This window comes from Ctenocephalides felis, unplaced genomic scaffold, assembly GCF_003426905.1.
Source record: "Ctenocephalides felis isolate EL2017-DRISC unplaced genomic scaffold, ASM342690v1 CF-g0.4_SCAFFOLD_03570, whole genome shotgun sequence".
NCBI classification, from domain to species: Eukaryota; Metazoa; Arthropoda; class Insecta; order Siphonaptera; family Pulicidae; genus Ctenocephalides; species Ctenocephalides felis.
Genome location: NW_020539724.1, coordinates 148,321 through 160,036, shown reverse-complemented (window position 1 = coordinate 160,036; position 11,716 = coordinate 148,321). Strand labels below are relative to the sequence as shown.

The 11,716-nt window shown below is 28.2% G+C and overlaps 2 protein-coding genes across 2 annotated transcripts; both read right to left on the bottom strand.

The window, feature by feature from the left end:
- Positions 1-2,840: 2,840 nt before the first annotated feature.
- Positions 2,841-5,663, bottom strand: LOC113382939 (mannose-1-phosphate guanyltransferase alpha). Its single transcript, XM_026621195.1, has 9 exons — positions 5,624-5,663; positions 4,716-4,914; positions 4,399-4,636; positions 3,942-4,238; positions 3,810-3,876; positions 3,641-3,747; positions 3,434-3,554; positions 3,107-3,250; positions 2,841-2,972 (listed from the first exon to the last, which is right to left on the bottom strand). Exons 1-9 carry the CDS (start codon positions 5,661-5,663, stop codon positions 2,872-2,874), a joined length of 1,314 nt encoding a protein of 437 aa, XP_026476980.1. The 3' UTR covers positions 2,841-2,871.
- Positions 5,664-8,034: 2,371 nt separating this feature from the next.
- LOC113382976 (GATA zinc finger domain-containing protein 14-like) lies at positions 8,035-10,319 on the bottom strand. Its single transcript, XM_026621235.1, has 3 exons — positions 8,531-10,319; positions 8,335-8,463; positions 8,035-8,141 (listed from the first exon to the last, which is right to left on the bottom strand). The coding sequence occupies exons 1-3, from the start codon at positions 10,235-10,237 to the stop codon at positions 8,073-8,075; spliced, it is 1,905 nt and encodes a 634-aa protein (XP_026477020.1). The 5' UTR covers positions 10,238-10,319; the 3' UTR covers positions 8,035-8,072.
- Positions 10,320-11,716: the final 1,397 nt, after the last annotated feature.

The following is an 11,716-nucleotide window of genomic DNA, read 5'->3' as shown; positions in this document are numbered from 1 at the left end:
TATATCTGAGCAAATCAAATGTAAATCATAAATCAATTTATCTGCAGAACATTAACAATCGTCATTTCTTTTCGAATTCATTTTCAAAAAAATAGTTGCCTAAATTTGCACAAAATTGAAAAAGTGCCTCCGTACAGTCACAGTCTAAACGCATTTGCAAATAATTCTGTGCGACATTTTCACTTATACTGTGCTTAGCTTGGCGGCATTTTCACATTTTTCAAAAGTTTTTTCACAAAATTGGAAAAGTGCACTTGGGTAAACACTTTGGGTAAACATTTATACCAGATTGGCGCTTAGACTGTGCTTAGGCTGGGTAATTTTTTAATTTTTTATTCCAAAATTACAAAAATATTTTTTGAAAAAAAAATAGAAAAAAAAATTTTTTTTTTCAAAAGCAATTATTTTGTTGAAACAAGTAGAAAGTTCTTTGAATCATTTAAATCGCACGCTTAGTTCTCTTAAAAACTGCAATTTTTTAACATTTAGCTCTGTATCTCCGAAACCGCTAGGCCTACCTTTGCGTCCAGCGTCCGATTTAAATGATTCAAAAAAACTTTCTGCTTCTTTTAACAAAATAATTGATTTTGGAAAAAAAAATCTGTTTCAATTTTTTTTTCAGAACAATTTTTTTTTGTATATCGAAAATAATTCAGATTTTATTTTTGATTCTGACTAAAGTTTTAAAGCTCACTTATATACTTTATAAAATAGTTTCAACTTTGCAATTCAGTTTATATAATTCTTATAAATATTAGACAATGTTACAGTATTTATTTTTGTAATAATATATTTGAAAACATTTAATATTCTTCGAACATTTCGTTACGGTACGAGAAGTTCCAGCAATTTGCCTTAAGGCACAATGCCATACACCCCACTAGTTTTATTTTATTTTATTTCTCACAAAAAGCTTATTAATTTTATAATTTTTATTTTAAACATGATACATCACTAAAAATATTAATGCACTCTTGAATAAGTTTGATTTGAAAACGAATAACATTCTATTTCCTAGAGAATTATCTAGATCAAGATCAATCCTTAAAATAAATTGCCGTGACAAAAAAAAAAATCGGAAAAATTTGCCGCCTCCCAAGGCCCGGGCCTCACGGGCCTATGGGGTAATCCAGCACTGTTTATAGATCATTTACTTTAAATACATATATGCAAACTTATTTATAGATTTGATACAATTCTACATTTATATCCACACAATATTATTCCACAAGTTCAATTGTTTGCTCGAAGCTTTTCCACAAACATCATATAGTAGTAAAATAAAAAATAATTGACTGTAAAAGAGCTTATATGTATAAATGAAAAATCCATAAAGTTATGTAAGTGCAAGTTATAATTGTACTTGTTCTTTACATATTCATAAATAAAATAATTAACAGACTTTCATAATTATTTATTGTAGTACATATTAGAATAAATATGGAATAAATTTATTATAATAATTTAAATTAAAAAAATTTTCATCAGGTAAATTAAACACTTATTAATTTCCAAATCAGGCATTTTCTCTCAAATTGCGTGCATGCTTACCATGAAATTTGCATTTATAATTATTCATAAACTTAAAGGCACAGTTATCTGCAGTTAGTTTCTCATGTACCGAATATCGTTTATATAATTTTCCAGTTCTACGTTTACGAAAATTAGACAGCTTATCAATCGTAGGTGAATCTTTCCTTTCTGTTGCCTTTTTCAACTGAGCTACCATTATTGCTGATTGGCAATTCATTTGTTCTTGCAATCGTTTTAGGTAAATCATGAAAATGTTTCTTGTAGTTTCATCTGCCGCTTCGGCGCAAGTTATCATCTAAATTAAATTAAAATGGCATGTCTTAAAGGAAGTAGCAAAAACTTCTTGATATGGGTAAATGCTCAGGTTTGGCTCTATAATGTGAAAAACTATTGCAGATTATTCAATTTTGTAGAAATTTACCAAACATATAGTTATTTCAGCAAATTGTTGCAATTACATTATTTGTCAACATTAGCGAGCTCTTAATAATCACACTCGTTTTTCTTTAAATTATTTTTAATAATTCAAACGTTATACGAAAAACAAGTATAACTGACAGCAAAACCAATTTTGGATAGACTTTTTTTTTCTTACCTTATAATCAACTTTATTCATTAACAAATAACTAGTACCCCAGCAATTTTTGAGAGAATTAAACAGAGCTCTCTCTTTAACTGACATTTTCTTATAAGCTTGAACAAACTTTTTCGGTTTGATATACCTATAAAACGCATGCATATTTTTTATATGTAATAATATCAATATAATACACTTTTTAAGTTTTAATTCTATATTTTGCTTTATTTCTACATACTCACTCAGACAATTTAGGTGCGGGCAATGCCATATTGAAATTTAAAACTTTCTTGTTACTTTTAGCCATAGTTTTACAATTTCACGATAGCTCACAATTATTTAAATTCATTAATCACAATATTGGTATTTTGTTTTTATGCTATCTTAAAATGACAAGTAAATAAAAACAAACCAAATGCAATTTGAATAACAAATGAAAATAACATTTTATTACTATTGAGCTAAAACAAAATCATAGAAAAAAGACTAGAAATAACAACCTCTTGCAATGATCAAAGTCATGTATTTAAATGATATATTCTTGATATTTATGCTGTCGATATACATTAATTCATATCAGTATTCAGATGTTGCTTGGTAATATTTGTATTATTCTTTACCAGGTTAACAAATTATTTATTAAATAAACTACTTGATGGATGTCTCAATTTATTAATTTAATCTGAAATATCTTGTTTAAAAATTGTAAATGGTACAGGAAATCTCATATAATAAGACAAATCATATTTAAGACATATAATTTATAATATTATTTCATTTTTAAAACTTCTCGATAGTTCTTTATGGGGTAAAACAATAGAATTAAGCAGAATCTTTTCAGCAGGCACAATAACAGAACTACCTGAATCATAAGAGGAATAAAGACATGATTTATATCAACCCAAACATATATATATATATATACAAATATATATATATATATATATATATATATATATATATATATGTATGTATATGTATATATAAATCACTTACCAAGAATTGTTATAGATGGATTTAATCGTCCTTCATTGTTAAATAATGGTGGATTATCCATTTTAGCAAAAGGTTTATTTGGGTTAGGATCTCCAGGGGCACCTTCTACTCTGGCCCATTTTCCAACTCTAGAACCCTTACCAACTAATATAAATAATTTTATTATTTCATTAATAAAATTGCCACTATATTTATATTAATTTCTTTTTTTTTTTAATTCTCAAAAAATAATAATAAATATAACTGAAACAAGCCAGAGTAATTTTTTTAAAAGTATTTAAAATAATAAAGAAAAGAAATGGCCGATCAATACAACAAACTACTTACTTATGCTATATAAAATAAGTGCATGATCATCTATTGTGGCATTGGGCAAAACAATACTTTCTCTAATTCTAACTCCAGGACCTATTGTAACTCCTTCTCCAATAGATACATTAGGACCCAACTGCAACCATCAAAATAAGGAATACTGCTTCAAAGTTCAAATACAGGAAGAAAATCAAATCTCTCATTTATTGAAATACTGCTTACCACTGCTGTTGAATGAATATTTGCTGAAGGATTTATGTACACATCAGGATACACTGTGCACTCATGTTTATTGGACAATCTTGATGGATGTCTCAATTTATATAATTCTATCAACAACATGTTCATTAATTAATCAACCAATTATTTAATATATACCTAACTTCCTTACCTAAATAATGTTTATTTGCATATATAGCTGAACTAGCTGTCTTCAACTGTGACCACCAATTTGATACCTACAATCACAAAATTTTCTTAGATATTGAAAAATATTCATCAAGTCCGGTTTGCCATAACATACACTTAGTGCAAATAGTTGTCCAGTTCCAGCTAATTGTTGCAAAATTTCTCTTTCCCATTCAATATAACAAGAATCTTTATTAGATCCAGGACTTTGTCTGAAACAAATTAGAACATGAAATAAGTTACTACAAACTATATAGACACAACCATACCTATAAAATTCTTGTTGTTTTGCTTGAAAAATGTTTCCGATTGTTTGAAAAATATCTAAAGAGCAAACATAAACTCCACAATTAATTAATGTTGAAACATATGTATCTGGCTTCTCTACATAATGTGAAACCATTCCAGATTCCTAAAATATCAATGAGATTATTTAATGTATAAAAAAGTAACACCAAAGACACAAAAAATTAAAATTGTATGAACACACACACACACACACACATATACGTATATATATATATATATATATATATATATATATATATAATTAGGAAAGTATCATTACTTACTTTGTCAGTTACAAGACAGCCGTAATTAATTGCTTGCTCTTTGGTAGCTTCAGTTCCCATAATTGTTACTAATGCATTATTTTGTTTCTTATGAAATTCAAGTAATTTCTGTAATGGAAAATCAGCACAAACATCACCATTTAAAATAAAAAAAGCTTCTGGAGATCCTCCCCGAATTAAATCTCGAAAATGATACATTCCACCAGCAGTTCCTAAAGCAGTAAATTCTTGTAGATACCTGTAAAATAAAATTAAATAGTTTTACTGGACTATTATCTGACTTATGTAACTATTTATTCATAAAAAACTACATATACCTTATTTTTATTTGATATTCATGTTGCATGTCTGATATAAACTGGCTGATTTGTGAGGCTGGATAGAATCCTATTATTAAAATTTCTTCTAAATTAGGAATGCAAACACAAGCTTCAACATGATGTTGTATTATTGGTAAACCGGCAACTGGAAACAGTGGTTTTGGAACGTCAAGAGACAAGGGTCTAAACCTTGTTCCTAGAAAAATAAATCAAACAACCACATGTAAGAAATATAAATATTTACATCTTAAAATTTATACATATATTGTTAATATAATGATAGATTAAACTGTATAAAATTTGTTCTAAAATATGTTATATAGATATAAACTGGGCTTTGTCAAATCTAAAGTTTTTACTCTATTCTTATATGCTCTATTTTTTTTTAAGGTGTAAATATGAACACATTACACTCATTCGATATTTATTTAAACTTACAGACGTTTTGAGACTAAAATATGTTGCATCTTCAGTGTAAATTTTTAACAATGAGAAGTGCGATATAAAATATTAATAATTTTATTACTCACAGTTTAAATACTGATCAACTTTCATACATAATGGATGAGTTAGTACTATTAATATATTACTAGCTAAAACTGATTAATTAAAAATATTATTAAGGCTATACATTTTAATCTGCATCGATACTATCATTCAGTGGAAAAAAAACTAGATAAAGTTACAAAATGTGTGATTTTTGTATTGTTTACTAGAATACACTCTTACAACTATTACACTATTGTTAAATCCGATAAATTAATAATTTGAACAATGAAGCAAAGTTATACTAAATATATGCAATTAACATGAGTGTCAAATAAGAATATAATAAAAACTATATGTATAGTAGTTGATATTCAAAATTTAAAAATTTTATAAATATTTATCATAATAGTTCATACCTTTCTGAGGACCACCTATTAATATAACTCCTTTCAACATATTGTTGTTTAATGAAACCTAAAGTAATTACACAGCATTATTTAAAAACAGTTTTGATAAGCATGAAATGCAAGCTTAGAAAAGATAATAATATGTGACGTATGCAATTTTATTGCAAAAGATAACATACCGCTTTATTATATATTATTTTGTTATATGATAAAATGGTATATACAATTAAATATCACACATTCATATATTTTAAATATATATTTCTTATGTCTAAATAATTCTCTATTGTTTATATTAATATAACGTGAATAGGTTAATTTTAACTGACAGATCGGTCCTATTTTGGTTCAAAGAATTAATTATTGCTACGGGCGCTACATTGCAATGGCGCTTCAATCGCATATCACTCGCCATTCAAATTTAAGCGCCAAAATTTGAAATAAAAATATTTGTACTTTAAAAACAATGTATTATTAATGGAAAAAAATTATAGTTTTAATATAGTTTATTGGAATTTGAACTTTGTTCTACGTACTATATGAAAAAATTCCGTAGTATATTTACGTTATTATCGAGAAGAAAAAAGAAATGATATAATTTTAAAACCTCTGTCATTAAGGAAAAAACCTCACAATCAACACAACAGTTGTTTCTTCTGTGTGGTAAATATCAATGAAATAAATTCATTTCAGAAAAGCAGGGCGAAAGTATCCACCAAGACATCAGAACTTTGGGGAAGCGATATCTAATAAGATGGGACATCCCCATGATGGCTGACAATTGTTGGAGCTCATGATAAAATCAGTCAGGCCTTGTACATGCTCGAATATTATATAAAAGTCTACCATCTACCATCCAAAAAGAAAAATCTTAGAAAATGCAGATAGCAGTGATTCAGGCTCCTAAGGAAATGTTTTGAGTAATATACAACCCCATTTTACAATAATTGGTAAATACACCCGAAAGCCAATAAAATACTTCAGTTCAAAAAAACAAAATGATAAGTTTCTGTTCTGCTGCTAAAAGTGAAAAAAAATCATAATACAAATAAATTTTGATTTATAGTTTAATAAAACATGTATTATTTTATTATTTTTATTAACAAAAACATTAGAACAAAATTAAGTAGATCAGAAAGTCAGTCTTCTAATTTCATATTGAGTATTGTTAATTAAAATGAATACTTTCCAATTAAAGCTAAATACATAGTTCTATATAAAAAACATTATAATAATACATAATTCTATATAAAAACATATTAAAAAGATAGTTTAGATAGATAATATTTTTTCTGTATAAGTAATATTAATTATGATTTTATTCTTCTTAACTAAAGAAGCATCAGTTATTTTACTGAATTAAAGACTTAATTTTATTTAAATATTCTCTTATAATTGTTTTCTTATGTATAATATACATTTTATAAATTAAAAAAAAAAACACTTTTGAAAAATTTAATCTCGAGTCAACATCCTAGTCAAGGTTAAAAGAACGTTTTACTTTTGAAAAATTAACATTTTAGGCAAAGTAGAAAAATTCATTTCTTATCTACCCTTAAAAAATGGTAAAAATATCTCTTTATACCCATTGAAAAATTAAAACTATAATCAAAGGTAAAATCATTAATTTTTTACCACTAAAAGATTAAAATTCTAATCAGGGCTAAAAAAACATTTTTTATCTTTGGAAGATTTAAATTTTAATAAAGGTCAAAATAAATTCACTTTTTACCTTTGGCAGATCAAAACTCTAATCAAAGTTAAAAGAATTCATTTTTTACCTTTGAAAAATTAAAATTTTACTCAAAGATAAAAGAAATATTTTTTTACCTTTGAAATATTTAAATGCCAATCAAAGATAAGAATTAATTTTTACCCTTTGAAATACTGAAATTATAATCGAAGGTAAAAGAAATTAGTTTTGCCTCCAAACAATAAAATTTTAATCAATGGTAAAAGAATTCACTTTCGCCTTTTAAAGATTAAAATTATAATCAAATTTTAAGAAAGAAAGGAAAATAATTTTTACCACTTTTAATTACTTAAAAAATAATGTAAATGTGAAAATATTCAAATTTATTAATAATATATTTTCTTTGTTTTAACAGTTTCTGAAGAATAAAGTTTTTTGAAGAAAAACGTAGGCTCTTAGGTCAGAAGAATAAAATCATAACCATGTGTATTATATATATATATATATATATATATATATATATATATATATATATATATATATACCTATTCATATATATGTGTGTGTGATTACATATTATTTAAATAATAAATGAATATAAATTATTTCATTTTATAAACATATTTCATATTTGTTTAAACTTTAACATATAATCAAACTTTGAAATTTCATTTAATAAATCTTTAAAATATATAAAAAAAAACTCCAAATACCATTTCATAAATAATTCGCATTTTTTAACAAACCTAAAAACAATTTTTCTTGTCATTTTTTGTGACTAGTTCTTGTCAATTTTACACAAATCTCTGCATGTCCAGAAGCCCAATGGTTTTTCTAAAATGAATAAATAATTATTTAACATTTGTTTAAGATCAATATTGTTTTCATGTAAATCGGCAGTAAAAAATGATCAATTACTATTAGTCATGCAAAGAATTTCCAGGAACACTTGAAGATAATTGAAATATTGATGAATTGTTAGGATATAAAAATGAAGTTTTAGAATTGAAAATAAAAGAAAACTTACTTGACATGCGATTGAGCAGTAACATGCTGCTTTACATATAGTGCATTGGATTTTCGCCATCATGTCACACATAGTACAATAAATTATCCGTGGCCCATCTATAATATCATCTCCATCAGATGAAGCTTTCTACAAATTCACAAATATTAATAACAATTACATTTTTCCCAAATAATTAAAAAATTGATGGACTTACCTCAATATCCTGGTGAGAATTCATAGGCGCAGGATCTTGCTTCAATAATTTCTTTAACAGAGAATTCAAGTTATCATGTGTTTGTGGTTTAGCTAAGCGCTCCCAATTTTCATTATCAGGATCATACGCCCCATTTTCCTTAGTTCTAATTACTTCCAATTCATGAGGAATTCCATATATGGTAAGATCTTCTAATGATGCACAGCTTGTGGTATCACTAGAACTAATAGCATCAGGTGATTGTGCTTTCTCGTTTTGGACTTCAAGTAAATCCAAAGGCGTAGTTGTAGTTATTGGCGCAACCTGAGTGCTCGAGATCGCCTCTGCATTTATGATCGCTTGATTTTCTTGACATGGTGCATCTACTATTTTTGTTGGAAAGGAGTGAATAATAGAACTGACTATTTCAGTTGTTTGCTCTTCTTTGGAACATGGCTTTTCATGTACCATATGAACTGATTGACATGGTTTATCCATCGTTTTTGCTACTTCTGGATGATCATTTGTAATATTCTTTGGTGCATCTTGCTCAGGTTGATTATTTTGCATCATGGACCCATTCGTAGTGTTTACATACGATGAATTAGTTCCAACAGCACTATTTTCTGCAGGGCGATTTATTAAGAAATTTTGTGTTGAATCAATGTTTACAGTGGAGGCATTTTGTGCTCCACAAGTTTGAGAATTTAATGATGGATTGCCAATTCTATAGTTGGTGACCGGAGCTGGTTGAAACGGCATTTGCGTAGGGTCTTGCGCAGAACTATTTTCAATTATAGAACTTATATTCGGCAAGTTTTGGAAAGGATTTGAAATCATTTGCACGTTATTGTAATTTGGAACACCTTGACCGAAACGACAACCCAGATTCTGATTTCTTTGATAAAGGTTATTGCAAATACTATTTTGATTATTGGTGGATACCCCTGCTGTTGCACTAGTCGTCGGTGCACAATTTTGAAAAGAAACTTGGTGCATATTATTGGAACTGTTCATAAATGGTCTATAATTGTTCATATTGTTGCAATTATTTTGAGCCCGTATCATAGCCAAATTACTACATTGTAACAAATTACTTTGTTCTCTAGAATATGGTATCTGCTGAGATTGCATTGGATTATTCAAGTACGAGACAGGGCGGTAACTATTATTAGCATATGGTCTATTATAATAATTATTTTGCGATATTACGGGTGCTATGTTTGAGCAAACGTTAGTTACATTACTCGGCCCCATATATTGATTCAATAGTGAACCATTTTCGGCTGTTTGTTGGAAATTGATACGTGGCATTGGAAAAATGTTATTTCTGTTGTCAACTGGTAGAGTATTATTAGTAACTGCTTTTTCGATTGTGGCTGAAGTTTGTTGCAAATTTCGTCTGCCATTCAGAGATTGTTCAAACATCATTTGAAAGTTTGCTTTATTTCCTGTATTTGTTGTCCTCGACCATGTATGTGGTAATTCTTTCGATGCATTATTTTGATTCAACAATTGAATATCCGAAGATGATTTGTTTTGGGAAAGAGGCTGGTTCGGATGCGACAAATCAGTTGTATTATCTGAATCATTTACCCGAAGACTAGGCCTTCTAGGTTTCTTAGGTTTACCTTTAGGTTTGGTTTTCTGTTTTTTTGAATTTTCAGTTATTTCTTGAAATTTATTTTCTTGCGAGGGAGTGAAGGAATTAGTCGGTGAAAGCTGCATTGTAGAAATATCTGGTTCACAACTTTCACTATTTTTTGAATTTATAAGCGTGTTTAATAATTCAACGAACAAAGTTCGACATAAGGATTCAATGTGATTAATTATATCGCTCGCCTCAGACATTTTTTTGCTATGTCTAATATTTTATTAAAAACAGTTTTGTTTCTTAGTATAGTAACATTCGAATAAGCGTATTTTTTCGACAAATAATTTAAAGCATTGAATAAACGTTTTCTTCTTGTTAATCTTAAGACATCGTAATCCAATAAACTAATTCTATAACGAAATTTATCGATACCATTAGCATTGATAAACGATAGTCTATTATTATAATTATTTACTGCACAAAAAATATCATTAGAAATGTCTACGGCAAAACATAAAAAGATTGCATCTTTATACATATGAAAATCGACATCATCAATTGAGGCATTAATCGAGTTTTGATGACGATTTCTATACGATGGTAAGTTTATATCGGCAGCGGCTTCTTGTGAATTCATGCTTTCCAATGATCGAACTCGAATTTTTGGAAAACTCGCGTTTGTCTCATTCGATGTGTTTTCAGATCGAGACATAGCACTCGAAATATGCGATTGTCCAGGAGATGATAAGCTATTAGTTATATTCATTGGAGATACATCCGATGAGAAATTTGAAGCTGCTTTTAAAGAATTCGCACGATTCATTGCATCAAACTTTGATGATATTAAATTTTCAGATCCATTCAATGTCTCTGCTAACGGTAAATCACCAGGAAGTTCAGATGGCATGTTGCCGCTACCGCTATTAGTATTCTTGTCGTAAATATTTGTCGCAGTTTGAGGTGAAGTATTAAACTCAGGACGTATCATATTAAAGTCATGTCGGTTCTGATATAAATGCTGAAATTGAGTTTTGCACGCACTTGCTGTGAATCCTTTATTAATATTCTCCGAATTTGAAATAATAGCAGGAGGAAAGCTTTTTCGTGTATTCTGCTCGATGTCCTTGGCTCAACTATCGTACATTTGGTGAAAGTCTGTGGTAAAGTACGTTCCTGTCCATTTTGGAAACTAAAGGATGGTTTCGAATACACTATTACAGAATCAGAAGATCTTATAAACTGATTGTTTGATGAGAAAATCCTTGTTTGTAATCTGAAGAATGCCTAATTTCGTTACTTGTATGTCAGGTAGTTTATGTTGGCATTGTCAGGAGCGATATTGACTAAACGCTCTGAAGGTTTGGTGGCACAATTTTCTCCTGCGAAATTCCAGATTGTACTGATCAAAAGCACAAGAATTAGAGGAAGGCTGTGAAGAAATAACGGTGTAGATGAATTTTCACAAGTTTCACTTTGCAAGCAGTTTGGTGATTGTAGAATTATTTGCGTTCCATTCACAAAAACTGGTAAATTGATAATTTTGTATTGGTCATTTAATGGAGTTATCGTTATTGGATCGGATGGCAAAGAAGCGAAACTAAATTATTTTGACT